Source organism: Lupinus angustifolius, chromosome LG03, assembly GCF_001865875.1.
Source record: "Lupinus angustifolius cultivar Tanjil chromosome LG03, LupAngTanjil_v1.0, whole genome shotgun sequence".
Taxonomy (NCBI): Eukaryota; Viridiplantae; Streptophyta; class Magnoliopsida; order Fabales; family Fabaceae; genus Lupinus; species Lupinus angustifolius.
In genome coordinates, this window is record NC_032011.1 from 337,810 (window position 1) to 354,339 (window position 16,530).

Genomic DNA, 16,530 nt, shown 5'->3' on the forward strand with positions numbered 1-16,530 from the left:
GAGCATCAATGATTTTGAAACTGATATTATTAATTTCTGGATAGTGCAGAATTCTTTGGGATTATTAGCTTATTACAAGTTTACTGCTATATTCACTAACATCTTGGTCATGCCAGATTGACATAGATAGGCAAAAAAAGATAGCTCAAATATACTGCTTATACAAGGCATTATAAAAGGTATAGGATCATAATAACATCTTCTAGAGAGCATTGAGATTAATGGAGTTGATTTGTTTGGTAACTAAAGTCTCATCTGAACAATTCCCATCCAGGATTGGTTCTTCTTCTTCCTTCTTCTCTTCATCCACACACTTGCTACCCAAAAAGCTTGGTTGATTTGTTGAAGATAACAGCCTAGCCCACATTCTATCGGTTATCACAACGTTGTTCTGTCTTTCGGTGATTCTCTGCATAACAACGCAACCAAACATAGCAGAGTTGAGACAAAACACTACCAGTCTTGCAGCCAGAAAATATACAACATTTAAGGGGGGTTCCAAAACAAAGTGACACTTTTGAAATTATTAGTAACAGAAAATGGAAACAGAAAGCATGTTCACAAATGACCTTAAAGTCGAACAAAGATTCTCTGTCCCAAGATAATCATGTCCTCGTGTGGCATTGAAGGGGAGGGGAACATGCAGTTTCAAAGAAGATCTCGTGTCTAGTCTTATCATAGCTCGCTAAATTATATAAAACTAATAAAAATAAATACATTAATACTATCAATGCTGCAGAACCTCAAGCCAAGTGAACTCACATAGAAGGGTATATAAGTTTGTCTTCCATGGACAAGTCCACTTGTATAGCCAGTGTAACCTGCCATAGCTCCATGAACAGCACTTTGAGCAAGAAGTGTGCAGTAGACATTGTCAGAAGCATTACTTGGAATAGCTCGGATCATATATGTTGGATCTGTAAAACAGCAAGATAAGGCAATACCTTTTCAGCTTTTGCGTCTTTCACGAGAGTGTGTGCATGTCTACGCATACAATTCTATTAAGTTTAACAATCTTTACAAACCTATATATTTCAGAGTTATGGCCAATGTCTTCTCTTTGGCAAAATGGTCCTGGAAGATTAAAATAATAGGAAGAAATTAACAGATTGAAATAGAGCATATTTTGTGAGCACTTATATCAAATCCATATGGAACTCACAAGGCATAGAGAAAAAATAACATCCATACCTTAATGTTTTGGGATATCCATAGCCCAACATCTTGAAGAAGCTTGTTTCCAGACTCGTCCTGTTTATTCTTAGATTGAATACTCTCAGAAACAAGTTCCTGTCCTGCCCCTTCAGCAATCACAATTACCATGTGCCCATTTTCTTTGAGTGTTTTCTCTATATAGTCATAGAGTCCACCAGGCCCTTCAAGGTAAAAGGGTGACTCTGGAATTAAGCAACAATCCACATCTCGACTTGCAAGAGTAGCATACATTGCAATAAATCCTGCACCATGAATCCAGAATAAATCATATATGAAGCAGTGTCAGGTTCGCTAACTACGTCGGTAAAAGAAACTTTTGAGCATCGTTATATTTAGCTGCTCTTTTCTTTCTAAAATATGAAAATATGACAATAATCTTCAATTCACTCCCACGTTAAGCTTCCAGGAATCATGAATTATATGTCAAGAGATTCTTGCAGACCCTCCCAAACCAGAAGATTAGTATGCATCTAATACTTTGTCAAGTTTAACAAGAAAAAATATACAGGCTTCTTCGTCAAGAGATGAAAATCATTTAATTGATGAGTGGAGACTGGAGATGTTGTAAACATTTAGGAAACCTACCACTGTATCGACCCATCAGCTTTACAACACCTATACCATTCTCAACGCTCCCAGCTTCAACATGAGCTGCGTTTATAGCACGTTGAGCCTCCTCAACAGCAGTGTCAAAGCCAAAGGACTTATCAATAACCTGAGAGCAGGGGAAAAAAGAGAGCAACAATGATGCTAATAGGAAGTAGTTAATGGATTCAAATTATTTGCGCTGCAAGCAACAATGTGCAAGAAAAAAGATGTACCGGGATGTCATTGTCTATGGTTTTAGGGACTCCTACAACTGCAACTTTGAGACCACGCCTTCGAACTTCCTCAAAAATTGCAGATGCGCCCCTCTGAGTTCCATCCCCTCCGATTATATAAACCTGAAATTAAGAGAGATGTTAATATGATGTGCATACACAAAAATAGGTGCTGCCTGTAATAAACAGAAAGAAATACAAACCTGATTGATTCCACGATCTTGAATACTGTCCACTATCTTACTGGTGACATGTCCACCTCGTGATGTACCAAGAACAGTTCCCCCACGCTTATGTATATCATTCACATTCTTGGGAGTTAAATTGATTGTATTGCGAGCATAGAAACCCTTGTATCCTCCCTTCACATCACAGCAGGTTTTTTAGTTAATGAAACCAACTTAAAACAATGCAAGAATGTGACACCAAATTAGCAAAAGTTGTAGGATTATTACAAGGAGAGAATTATGCATTGATGTCCTTCAGAAAGACTGAAGGAATGAACAATAGAGTGGGAGTTACACTAATTTTTTCACAAAGTTAAGTAGAATATGGGAATAAGGCCATAAACATGCACTCACATTGATTCCAAGAACTTTCTTTACACCATACATATGGTATAAGCTACAGACTAATTCCCTGATCACAGTGTTGAGCCCAGGGCATAGACCCCCACATGTAACGATGGCAGCGTGAACTTCATCAGCTTCAAAATACACCTACATATCCAATTTTAAATGGCTTGAGCAAAAGAAGGTACCAAACATATCAATGATTTCACAGATAGAGAGCCACAAACATAGATAAAATGGTACCCTTTGACGCGGCCCAGCACGGCGAAAATGTACCCCTCTTGGACTATCACTATTAACTGTTATCTGTCAGGAGTCAGCAAAAAATGGAAATAAATGACATGCAATTTAAGATGACAGGGCCTAAGTTGCAATAAACATTGCAGTACTCCACCAACTTTATGAAAACCTCTTGATCATAAGATTGTGGACCACTGTCTATAATATCCATTCTATGCAGTTATTATTCCATTTATTTGGATTCGTTTTATGTGTTGAGTTGTTACACATATTATATGTGCTTGTTGGAAATAAAGCACAAAAACTTTTGTCCTAATAATGTATGATGAATTTAGAGGGTGGACAATTACTTTCTTTAAGAGGAGAACTATTAAAAAACAAAGTACTAACCCTCTCAGGAACACTGTCATCAACATGCACAAAATACTGCCTGGGTAATGGAAAGTAAAATTCAATTTAGGATTCAAACAACACAGTAAAAGAAATTAGAGCACAAATTAATAAGAAGTAACATAATACTTACTTAACTACTGAGTACGCAGGGTTAACCTGCAAAGGATTTGTATATGTCTGCAATAACACCAATACATAAAATTATACATTAGTCATGTACCCAACTAACAAAAATATAAAATATTACATATTAATGATGAAAACACCTCTCTCCAATCTACACAACATTATTTCACTTGAATTTGATGAAAGGTAAAGGGAAAAAAGGAGTAATTTTTCCAAAAAATTGTGGACCAATTATTCATTTACCTGATGCAGTAATACAGAAACATATAATATAACTCAGACATTAAAATAAAAATAATAAAACAGCAATATGACCGATCTGCAAGCCGAAAAATGAGTAAAACATAAAATAAAAAAAGTAAATTTAAAGATTTATTTTATTTATTTGTGCAGAGAGTCAGATTTTTGTCAGAGGAGTCCAACAAAAAAAGTAGTTACATTTTGTTGTAACGACAAAAAATTGTTATCTTATATTAAAAATAAGACATAAGGGTAAACAATAATCATAAGATGGTGTAATAATTTTTGAAGGTAAGAGAAAAACATCATAGTAATAAGATAGTAATAAGAGAGAGAGAGAGAGAGTACAGGGAGATTTGGAAGGTAATCAGACAAGTGAGGAACATCTTGGAGAACATAACCAGCGGTACCAGAAACAAGCTTAGGTTTTGAATCAACGTTTGAACCCATCCTTCTTCGTACTACTACTACTACTGGTTCTTGTTGAGGAGAGAGGAGAAGGATCAAAATTCAAGCGTTAGCGTTAATAGTGATTGAGATAATGGGTTTAAGAATATGAATTAGTATTACTATTAATGGAATCGATACAATTATTGGTTTCAGAGGCTATAAGGAGAGGGTTGACTGAATAATAAGAATGAATAAAGGGGTTGGTGGAGGAGTGATATGAAGAGATTGAGAGTTAGAAAGTATAATATAAAGTTCAAAGGTGGCTTTTTTTTTGGAATAAACTCCAACTAGATTCCATTTCTTCTCTTCAACATTACCACAATTATGCATTGCAAACGATTTAAGATGTATATACTAAGAGTGTACGTGTTTTTTATTTTTTATATTGTCAGTAAATTATCCACTATTTATATGTTAATTATTATTGATTTTTAAATAAAAGTAATATAAATCAATAAGAGATGATATATCTTCCGAAATAATAATAATTATGTATTCTCAAATCATGTATGTATGTTGCCGTCGTCGGCAGGTGTTGCGAGTGGGACCATTCATGACGCACAAGTGCAGGGTCTATTTTTAATTAAATGTTTTTACTTTTTCTCTTTTATTTTATTATAATAATAGAGATAAGATGATTGAAAATTTAAGGTTTATTAAGATTTGAAATATATAAATTGATATGTTGTTTAAACTTTTGTGTTATGTGGGACAAATATTCATGGAAAACAAAACTTTTCAAGGAAGCTAGGATATATCTAATACCTATCCCTAAAATATAGCAGAACTTTGTTCATTGAAAATGAAAGTTATTTTTTTGTTTTTCCTTTTAAGTAATCAGTCAACACAAATTGATAAAAAAAATTCATATTATTGTTTTTTATTCATTAAATTAATTACTTTGCCCTCTATAATTAACTTAACTACTTAAGTTGTAAGATATTGAATCAATGTGACTATTTAAGTTCATAATTGAAAAAAGTCACTCCTATTATTTTTCATTCAACTTCATAGACTCTTTGCAAGTCCCCATTTGGATAAAAGATCAACCTTGATTATAATAATGCATATCTTAAAAGAACAACTTTTATTTAAAAAAACAAAGTTTTAAAAATATTAATGATATATGAAATATTGATAGTTTTTTATTGTTAATTAAACAAATCTTCCTTTGTAAAATTCAAGGTCAAGTTAGTCGGTAACCAATAAACTTCGATATTATTGTAATGTCTATAAATTAAAATATCCATTAAATGTAACTTAACTAGAGTTGTGAGAAATAGAATATGAATACAATATTTTTTAAGCTTTTGAAATTACATTTGAATCCTTTCTTATTTTCTCCTTCCATATTGCGTTTGTTTAAGGCTTCCTTAAATATATAAAAATGAAGTGAAACGGTAAAAGGCATATCTAATTTATATAAAGCTATCAAAATAAAAACACACATGATATGTGATGTAATCGATGATGATTTGACAAGTGGATTACATACCTTATTTTTTATTATCAGAGGTTGCTAACAGAATGAGCATTATATCATTTTTAATCATATTTAAGGAATTTTATCATTTATCAATTTTGGTGACCTTATTGGTTCATTCTAGAATATTCAATTATCTATATATTAAATAGTTGTGTGATGTCACAATTGATTTGAGAGGGTGACAACATAGGCATTACAATCTTCTTCTTCTTTTGTTAAATTTAACCACTATAGTCTTAAAATATTTAATGAGGAATAAAGTATTTTCAGAAATATTTGTCGGGAGATCTTCAGCTATAAGTTACAACATTTTTCTATGGGCTAAGTGTATGAAGCATATAAGTGAACCTGATACTACATTTTGACCCAAAACTTTAAAGCATTATGTCTATGAGTTAATATACTTATATGTTATTTAACCCAACAATATTAATGACAGATTCAATCTCATAAAAAAATTAGGCTATATATAAGTACTAAAAATACAGTTTGTTGTTAGTTTTTATAGTTAAGTGGCTTAAAGTTAAACCGAAGAGTCATGAATCCTGGCATATGATAGAAAGTCATGAATCCCGTGTGTAGAGTCGCATTCTAGATCAACAGCTCATAAATATTGAATCACATGAATTGTTCAAAGAAAAATGCATGCAAAAATAAATAGCCATTATATATTTTTAGGTAAGAATGACAATAAATGAACATCACATTTTATGATATAGAAGGAGAAAAGAAATAAAATACCATAAAAGGTCACATCAGAACATTTTCAAGAACTTCGTTCAGCTGCACGATGTTGAAAAAATTATGTGTACCAATCAAATACTTTATTTAGTTCTAATGATGCTCCAAAAAATAAAATAAAAAACATACATAGCTTCTTTGTCAAATCTAGTTCTATAGTCATTGTAGCTGTGAAGTAGATGGGACATTATAAATGTTATATTGAATGTAATTGTTTAGTAAAGCCAGTTGTAAAATTACCTAATATAATATTTATGTGGGTAAAAATGACATAAGATAATTGTTTATTATTTATATAGTTATTTATTGATTAATAAGGATTAGTTAGATTGATTAAATATGTAGACAATCACAAACAAAAAAAAATTCTAACCATGAGTTTTAATGTAATTTTTCGCAAACTCTAAATGCCCTTAAATTTATTATATCAGATTTTGTCTACTCACTTTTGTAGTAAAAAATAATTACTCCTATGCAAGATTGGTGTAAATATAATGTTAAATTGTTAATAGGAGGAAAGATTAGTATGTATTTTAGTGTAGAATAATTAAATAACCATAACATAAAATTGAGGAATGAGGTATCCAAAACTCTTTTCGAAAATCATTTCAAGCTTTCTGAAAGTTTGATTTTGAACACCCCAAACTATTATATTTAAATCTATAAGTTTCATTCAATTTTTATTCATTAAACTATTATAAGAACCGATTGGGTGAATCATAAAACTTCATTCTGCTTGAAAATTAAAATTGGAAGTTGACCAGTAGTGCAATAATAAGGTATATGCCTTATGATGCCACCGCTAAGCTAAACTTTGCCATCAACATAAATTAAATTATAAATAAAAAAAGGTTCCTTTCCATCACCCAATTTTCTCTTCAATTCTTAAATCTTTAATCAAAGTATTATTATATATTACCTGGCTACTATGTAATATGAATTTGAGATGAGTTAATATATTTTAGGACTAAAAAGGTGATACCTTATTTCTAGCCTAAGGCAAACTAGTTAAATGTTGAAAAGCTATCAACTGAAATTATTAATTTATAAGGTTTAAGTATTTGACAAATTTTGTTATCAAACTGATTCAGTAAGATTTATAACTTAGAAACTCTCAATTTATATAAGACACACACTATATTTTATTCATAAAGTGACATGGAATCAATCAATTGATTTATGGTCCCTTAATCCCTTTGAACCTTATTCCACAAAATAAAATGGTCACAAAGCATCGAAGAGAAATAAATGGAGAAAGGATCCAATGTTGGTGAATGAAAAATCAATGATCCTGTGTCCAATAGCAAAAGAATGGAATCAGCATGCTCATATGTTATCATAATTTCTTCATTTTTTTAAACAAATCACAATTTCATATACTTTTATTAAAAATATCAATTATATTCTACCATTACTAATAATTTATTAATATTCATGATCACCCCAATCAAATTAGTAGTAATACTAAGAAATGTATCACAATTCAAATTTCAAAAAAATAAATAACAACTATACCCTTATTTTTTGGTGTGGGTTAACTATACTCTATTATTAACTACTTTATTAAGTATTACTAATTAATAATATCATATTAATATTCCTTACAAATGATGATTCCTGATTTAATTATATTAGTAGTCGTTTATTTGCCTTTTTGTTTCAAAATTTAATTTTAGGGAATGAACATAGTAATATGATAGTGATAGACCTCTTGATGGGTTGGCCCCAAGTTACACTTTTTATGGCCTGCTCCAATGTTATGCTCAATTGCTGAACCCTTTCCCAGTCCACGACAGAAATCAAAGCATTTTCCTTATTATATTTTTTTGATAAATTATTAACTATTTAAATGAAAAAAATCAACGGATGTTTGTTTGTTTAAATGATACATGTTTGATTCCCCTTAAGCAAGGTTTCTAGTTCAAATCTTTTAAATGAAAAAATACATGCTAAAAGAGTTAATCTCACATTCCCGTAGATATTTCTGACTCAAATAAGATTACCTCTAATCCAATGATGCAAATGAGAAACAAAAAATAAATAATGAAATACTCACATTATTGTAAAATATCATAACAACTTATAAAAAGAAAAAGTACTATATTTAAAATCAAAATGATGTTTAAAAACTTCTAATTATTAAAATAAAATGTATCTATAAAAATTTCTTTCACTATTTATTTCTTAACTTTGGTATGAAATATTGGCTTAAAAGAAAAAGAGAATGACGTGGCTAAGTAAAATGAGTGGCTATAGTGAAAATTTTTTGTAGCCAATGAGAAAAAGAGGTTGTGGTGCAACATCTTTGTTTTTTGCCATACAATCTTCAAGGCTTTGGCTATAAATAGGAATGCTCCAAGCCATTGTAAGACACTAATATTCTAGCTTTAGTGCATATTCTCTCTTCTTCTAATATTGTGAGGAATATTTTAGTGTTTAAGATATACTTGAGAGATAGTAATATTGGATATCCTTGGGATTTGGGAAGTGAGTGAAACACTTGAGTGAACTTGTAATTCTCTTTTATCATAGTGATAATATCATTGTTGCTCTTCAACCGTGGACGTAGGCAAATTGCTGAACCAAGTTAATTTCTCGGTGTCATTTTCTCTATTTAAATTTCTCCACGTGTCTTCCGCTACAACATTTGGAAGTGTAGAACTCACTTCCAGTAAGACTCATCTCCATTAATAGAGAAACAAGTTGTATTTTGTAATATACTTTTAAGGCTAAAATTGTAACTTCAATAAAAATTAAATATCATAAATGTCATTATCTTTTAATTTTTTAATACATTTTCCCATAATTTGCCTATCTAATAATAGAGATGAGTCTAACTCAATAACTTGATACTCAGAATGGAGATTTTTTTGTAGCATTAATATTGTCTCTCTAGTCCAATGACATAATATACATAGTGAATTCCAATATATGGATGATGAAGACCGATAGAAAAGTAAAGGGCAGGGGACATATAACATTTATGCATTGACAATCCCTAAGGATCAAACATGGGACAATAATTATACTTGACCACACTACACCTAACTACCTAACCCATTAATACACAAATTGGTGAAAGCACATGCATGCATGTAGAGGGGACATTGAAGCAGAACATATACAGAATTTGAAGATAGCCTATAGAATATAATATGCTTAATATGTTAGATTAATAACTATGCTATAGAGTGTGTGAATCTGGAATGTGGAAATGTGAGAGAGAAGGTGGAAGTCTTTGAAGAAGTAACGTAACTAGTTATAGAAAAGAGTATATAATTCTACACTCAATTTGGAAGGTGGAAATTTGAAGAGACAAGTTGTTACAGTATTTACTCACAATTATTAGCTAGTAGCTATGGCCTAGCAACCATTCATTACAAATCAAATTTCCCCAACAATCTCCCATATATCTACTCTTTGTATTCTTCTTATTTGTTTTTCCTTTTGTCCTTATTGATTGCTACAAATTGAGATTCACATGATTAGACTTTTCAATTCACAGGACTTAATAAGTGTGTCAAATTGCCAATTAAGCTACAAGCTCATTAGCAAAAAAAGTTCTAAAATAATCTTAGTATGCCCTTGTAGCTTTAGGCACATTGATCTAGGCATCTCTCATTTATAACCAAGTGTGAAGAAACAGATTAATCACAATTCATAATGATAATGGTTACATAACATGGGAGCAATACTAAAGACAATATTTAATGACAATTTTATCCTTTTGTTTACTATGAAATTACATTTTTGCAGTTGAAAATATGAATAAAAACAACCATTTATCTTTCCATAAATGAAGAGGATCCTTGTTCTAAAGGCATATACATCAAGTTGTTTTTTTTTCCTTCTGCTTTCTGGAGCAAACAAGGGTCAAGTTAGCCTTAACCAATTAGATTAACATTCTTGAATTACACAATAGCCAAAATCTAGTTTAGATATCATATGCATGTGAAACCCTCCCTCTTATCCTGTTTTTTTCTTCTCACTACCAACTTGGTTAAAATAATAAGGTGCCTTATTTAATAAGAAAAGCAAAAGTTAAATTATCATACACAAGTATAACTTTGAGAGATAATATCTTTGAAAAATGTATGTCAAATTCATGTTCATACATTTTGATTGATCAAGAAACACTCTTTTATTATTAATCATTGGATATTCAAATCAATTTAACAATCAAAATGCATGAGTTATGATACATTATAAGACAAGACGGTTGTTTCACTCTAAGGTGGAGTGCTTTATTTATCTATCAGTATGCATTTATATGATGTTTGGTTATGATTGTTGGTCTATAGCCACAAAAAATTAACAACAAAAATTGTGATTAATTCTCCCTTTTCAACGTGGCATCATCTGCCCTCCTATAAAGTGTGTCACTTCATGTGTGTCATTGTCTGTGATTGGTTTGAAAAAATATATTTAAATTAAAATTTTAATAATTAATTATTTTTCTGACTAATCACAAATAGTGACACATGAAGTAGTACACACTATTTTAGGACAACCTATGTCCATCCTCATAGTGGCATCTAAATTTTCTTTCAATAAATACATGTACACAAAATAATCAGTATTTCACCGTAGGAACTTTGGTGAACATTAATTTTTTTTTGTAAATTTAAGGTAAGCTGTTAGTAAATATGTATGTGCTGCAACTTATCTGAGCCGTTAAATTTATTACTGATTATTCTTTGTATGTAGAAGTCGATATGGTATAGGACGACTTCAATATAGTAAAGAAGTTGTTTTCCTCCCCACTTTCTCTCTTGAATGCAGCAAGCAACCTTATTTGGAAAACCTTAGAAGCACACAAGCAAATAAGGATGATCTTGGTATCTTCATCTAAAATGTATAAAAGCTATATACTGAATTTCCTCCTCCTCATCATCATCATCCTCTATTTAAGTGAAACACAAGCTGCATTTGGTGTTAGCGGTGGTGTAGGTGTAGGTGTTGGTGTTGGCAGTGGTGGAGTGGTTTGGGTTGGTGGAAGGATTAACAGCCCAGAGACACCTAGATCTTCATTTCCAAAGCTGAATGAAGCTTACACTGCACTTCAGGCTTGGAAATCTGCAATTACTGATGACCCTCTAAAGATTTTAGATACTTGGGTTGGTCCTAATGTGTGTTCTTACAAAGGAGTCTTTTGTTCAAATCCTCAAGATGAAATGGTTTCATCAACTTTACTTGTTTCAGGCATAGATCTTAACCATGCAAATCTCCAAGGAGTTCTTGTTAAAGAGCTTTCTTTACTCACTGATATGTCTCTTTTTCACCTCAATAGTAATAGGTTCACTGGCATAGTTCCTGATACATTCAGAGATCTCACATCATTGGAAGAGTTAGACCTCAGCAACAACCAACTTTCAGGTCCTTTTCCTTCTGTCACTTTATACATGCCAAGCCTCATATACTTGGACATAAGGTTCAACTCCTTCTCAGGTTCTCTGCCTCAAGAACTTTTCAATAAGAATCTTGATGCAATATTTGTCAACAACAATCAATTTGAAGGAGAAATACCTCAAAACTTGGGTAATTCTCCTGCTTCTGTGATAAATTTAGCCAACAACAAGCTCAGTGGAAACATTCCAGCAAGTTTTGGCTTCATGGGTTCTAAAGTAAAAGAGATTCTCTTCCTTAATAACCAGTTAACTGGTTGCATTCCTGAAGGAGTTGGGTTATTCACAGAGATGCAAGTTCTGGATGTGAGCTTCAATTCACTCATGGGCCATGTTCCTGACACAATATCTTGCCTGCAAGATATACAAGTTCTTAATTTGGCACATAACATGCTTTCTGGTGAGTTATCAGATGTACTATGCTCTCTTAGAAGCCTTGCAAATCTAACAATTGCTTACAATTTCTTCTCTGGGTTCAGCCAACAATGCTCAAAGCTTTTCTTTAGGAATATTGGTTTTGATTTTTCACTTAACTGCATTCCTGGAAGGGACATGCAAAGACCTCAACCTGAATGCTCAATGATACCAGGCAGTAGCCTAAGTTGTATCAGAATTCCTACACCAAACCCTCTTGTTTGTGCTGCCTTGGTTGTAAGTAGTAGTACCACTAAGAACACTCATCATAGTTCACCATCACAATCTCCTTGATGTTTACCTTATAGTTTTAGTTACAGGTAATTGCTGCTACCAATCTTAATTTAGACCCTGCTAATTTAATTCTTCATAGATTCAGTATACATATTGGTAAATATACTCCCTAGATTTAAAGGAAAAATATTTAATTTTGACAGGCCTTTTTGATTTGGTTGCTTTAATGTGAACTAGATTATCACAGGTTAACAAAAATTATAATTTTATTCTCTTTACAGGGAATAACCAATAATATTTCAAGATAATCAATAACTATTGAACATGGATTCATGCAGGGGTGAAATAACCAAATAGCTTAAGCTATGTTGTGCTATTAGGTGAGATCTGTGAAGGCTCAAGCATAATTATAAGAAACAAACATAATTTTGCCTTGAAAGTGGTTGAGAATTCTAGATATATTACAACAAGCAATTATAAGAAATGAATGCTGATTGAAGATGCCATTTCTCTCTGTTTAAGGAATATAATACATTGGGTTTGGTAGTTTAAAAGATGGTGAGGCAACTGCATAACTCCATAAATCACTCCATTGATCACTGTGCTGGTAGTTTAAGGAATATAATATCAAACTCAATGTGTTACTTAACTCGTAAGAATCTCCGACCTAATAGATTTGAGAGAGCCACTAGCATTTGATAAGTTCCTATTTCTATGTTATCATATATCAGACCTAGTCATTCTTGTGAAATGAAAATATAAACAATTGACATTACTTATACATTGTACAGAGTATTTTCTCTTAATGATTATAGAACTTACATTAATTATCCAGAAAAAAATTGACTCAACTCATAAGGGTCAAAGCACTTAGCTTTGTAATATGGATTTGATATCAAAGTTGGTACATTTACTAGTAAACTACATATTGTAGGCTTATAGTGGTACCCAGCATGAGGAAGCACGTAGAATTCTACCTTTCCAACCTTGTAGCACCCACTTTCTATCCACTTCAAGCATGAAATCACTGTGGTACTCATCATTTCTCAACCTATCCTTTAACTTGTTAACTATTTTCTGATCCAGAGACAGTTGCTTAAACCCAATTTTCTTGTTCCTAATCTGCCACTGCTTATATGTCTCAGGCCTATGAACTCTCTCACAACCCTCACAACCTATAACATTCATTACTTCCATCCCAAACAACTCCTCAAACTTCAACCTCATTGGATCTTCAAGTCCAACATTAGTGTCTAAAATATCAAACATTGCAGAGTAATGTAAAAGAGCTTCCCTTAACCGTGTCTCAAAGAACGGTGCATCGTAGCACCCGTTGATAATACCATGAACAAATATACTAGGATTTAACCTTCTTATTAAGTCTAAAACAGCGTCCCTCGGATTATTTACCAGAACTGTCTCATCAAGTAGATTCTCGAAACGAAACATACAATTCACAGCCACAACCTCATTTTTCACTATCTTAAGGTCCTCAATTTTGATGCTTTCCCATTTTTTTTGTACAATAGCATTGTACTCAAATGGAACGTTGAAGCGTTTGCAGTAACTCGCAAGGCGGCGCCCGGCCTCGTGGACTCTCTCCTCTGGCCTGAAACCAGGTTGTGGAAGCTCTATACCTGTGATGCGTAGCTTGGGTGGCCCATGAGGTCGTTGTGAAAGACGACGGATAAGTGCAGGCCATTTGAAACCATAATTGATACCGAAGTCTACAATATGAAGAGTTTCGGCTTCTTTGGCTACACTCCAAATTGAATTCAATGCAAAAATGATTTCAAGCTTATCAAATGGACATGCTGAATCATACATTTCATAAGCTCTTACCATCTCTGCAGCTGAGGCTCCTTTTGATGATAAAGTACTATAAATCTGAGTACCTGTTCCTGCCAAACGTGCTTCAAGGGCATTTCCAAAGCAATGAGCCATCCTCTGAGTTCCATCACCTATTGAAGAAGAATGTTGCTGAATCTGCTTCAATAACTCTTTGGCAGTTGAATGGTTATTAGAAGAGATAGCTTGTGCACATAGCATCAATAGTGTCCTAAGATCCACAACTTTCTCATTTTTGACCTGTTTCTTGGCACGGTTCTTTCCACAGCCATGCATGTATGATTTTTCATTTTGCTGCAGTGTGATCATATTAGATCTTTTTCCTAAACCAGTGCCAAATAGTACCTTATCAAATATTTCTGATAGTTCATTCTCATCCACGTACACTGCTGAATGCTTGTTGCTTCTCCCTTCTTCTAGTTCTCTTTTATCTTCGCGCTTGCGATTTTTCCTTCCATCCGAGTCACGGTTCTTATGCTCCCCTTCATCACCTTCTGCGTTAATCATCACTTGCTTAGTATCTTTCTTCATACCTCTTTCAATTTGCATGAGATACCCTTTTTCGCCAAGCGACATTGAATAAAAAATCGCAGGCACGGAAGTCTCGGAAAACTCACTATTTGTTGTAGAGAAGTCACTCATGTGCTTCATGGAAGATTGAGTTATAGAGGTTGACTTGGAGTGGAGAACAAAGTTAGAAGGAACAGAGTGGTAATGCATAGGAAGAATACTACTGTGGTGAGAGTGAGACTCATTGGAGTTGGTAGTACTAGTAATGCAGTAAGTGCTGTCACTACTAATACTATAATCATGGTAAGGGTTCTCTATAGTGGGATAGTTGTGAAGATAGTGTGTGAAAGTAGAAGGGTACTTGTTACCAATGAGTTCATAAAATGATTTTTCAGTGGCTTGGAGAGCAAGGGAATCATGAAACATATAGGACTTGTCCATGTCCTCTTCATCATTGAGCATTTGGTTTATGTAGTTAAGGACTGTAGCAGAGAAATCATTACCCATGATGGAGAAAGAAGCATTATTTTCAGCATAGTGTGGATCAACAATTCTATCCATCATAAACATACCAAGCTGAAGTATGAAACTACTATATCTTATAAAGATGCAAGTGTTTCAGTCAAATGTGAAGTGAAGTTTAGAGGCATTGAGTTCTGCTTTTAGTGATGTAAAATGTTGTATGTGTAGAGCACAAAAAAACATGTTTATAGTGAAACAGAAGCCGCAATATACATACCGGCCACGTGTTGAATTGAAGATTAAGACTTTAATAATAACGTGATATATTAAGGATGAGATCAAGTGTCCCACAACAGTATCCCAAATAAATCATATATTAATACGTGAATAAAATAAAAAATTTAAAAGCAAAAAATAATAAAATGACACACTCTGACTGATTTCGAATATAAAGTGGATACTGTTTAGGATTGGTGATCTCCATCGGATGTATTATTATGTGTGTTGACTGTGTTGAACCTACCGGCCAAAAGGGTCTTTCGATCACTGTCACCGGCTAAAGGGCTCAAGCTTTTCATTTGGATACTGACCTATAGTCTCAGCACTACATAATTTTATTGATAAGTCAACGGTTAAAAACGCGTGGAGGTTGAATCCTCCAAGAACATAATCGTTAGCCGTAATTTATGCGAGTTTGTAAAGTGTTCATACTTCATATTTTCAATTTCAATCGAAAAGAAACATATCTTATATCCCAAAATTTATATCACTCTATAACTTTTTTTTTATAGTAAAACAAAATTTAAATATATACTAACTTTATATATATTTTTTTTGACTAATATAAAGAGATGTTATATGAAGTAATATATAACTTAAAATAAAAGATGTGGTCTCAAAATAAAGTAATTGGTTTGGTTGCTTCCCTTCCGGCAACAATAGTGAGTTATATAAATCAAACATTAGTGATTGAGCTTGTAGATAATCCAATGACATGGTCTTTGAAGAATGTAAAAGGGTAATAGTTCATATGAGTGTGTTTAGCTCATCTAAAATGAACTTATCTTTGAATTTTGAGTCCCACAGAACATGAGACAGGCCTGGTTGAAAACAGTACTGGCCTCTTCTATCTTAAGGCCCATTTCATCCTAGATTATATTACAATATTAATTTGTGAAGAAACCTTAATAATAATTTGTGATGATTCACTTATTCTAAGAGTAAGTTTTTTAAACGTATTCTTCATCATAATCATACATTTTATGGATATATGATGGTTTAGATCTACTCACTAATTTAAATCATTGAATTTCCCTAGAATTGAAGGCTAAAATGAGAAATAAATTTAAAAAACTTACTCTTGAAATAAGTGG

General features: G+C 32.6%; 3 protein-coding genes across 3 annotated transcripts; 1 reads left to right on the forward strand and 2 right to left on the reverse strand.

The window, feature by feature from the left end:
- Positions 1-4,224, reverse strand: LOC109342712 (ATP-dependent 6-phosphofructokinase 3-like). The gene is made up of 14 exons (XM_019580670.1): positions 4,156-4,224; positions 4,100-4,112; positions 3,956-4,069; positions 3,372-3,418; positions 3,239-3,278; positions 2,852-2,914; positions 2,618-2,755; positions 2,240-2,398; positions 2,037-2,159; positions 1,801-1,930; positions 1,192-1,457; positions 1,026-1,074; positions 763-917; positions 1-409 (listed from the first exon to the last, which is right to left on the reverse strand). Exons 3-14 carry the CDS (start codon positions 4,055-4,057, stop codon positions 203-205), a joined length of 1,479 nt encoding a protein of 492 aa, XP_019436215.1. The 5' UTR covers positions 4,058-4,069; positions 4,100-4,112; positions 4,156-4,224; the 3' UTR covers positions 1-202.
- Positions 11,026-12,556, forward strand: LOC109342713 (leucine-rich repeat extensin-like protein 6). The gene is made up of 2 exons (XM_019580671.1): positions 11,026-12,403; positions 12,454-12,556. Exon 1 carries the CDS (start codon positions 11,114-11,116, stop codon positions 12,395-12,397), a length of 1,284 nt encoding a protein of 427 aa, XP_019436216.1. The 5' UTR covers positions 11,026-11,113; the 3' UTR covers positions 12,398-12,403; positions 12,454-12,556.
- Positions 12,758-15,299, reverse strand: LOC109342716 (scarecrow-like protein 14). Its single transcript, XM_019580673.1, has one exon. The coding sequence runs from the start codon at positions 15,263-15,265 to the stop codon at positions 13,274-13,276; it is 1,992 nt and encodes a 663-aa protein (XP_019436218.1). The 5' UTR covers positions 15,266-15,299; the 3' UTR covers positions 12,758-13,273.

Bases quoted from the DNA above. Each gene is read 5' to 3' on its own strand.
- LOC109342716 (XM_019580673.1), bottom strand. From the start codon at position 15,265: ATGTTTATGATGGATAGAATTGTTGATCCACACTATGCTGAAAATAAT.
- LOC109342713 (XM_019580671.1), top strand. From the start codon at position 11,114: ATGATCTTGGTATCTTCATCTAAAATGTATAAAAGCTATATACTGAAT.
- LOC109342712 (XM_019580670.1), bottom strand. From the start codon at position 4,057: ATGGGTTCAAACGTTGATTCAAAACCTAAGCTTGTTTCTGGTACCGCT. The intron at 1,075-1,191 runs GTATGGATGTTA...TTAATCTTCCAG, and splicing joins GGATATCCCAAAACATTAAG to GACCATTTTGCCAAAGAGAA. The intron at 918-1,025 runs GTTTGTAAAGAT...GCTGTTTTACAG, and splicing joins CATAACTCTGAAATATATAG to ATCCAACATATATGATCCGA.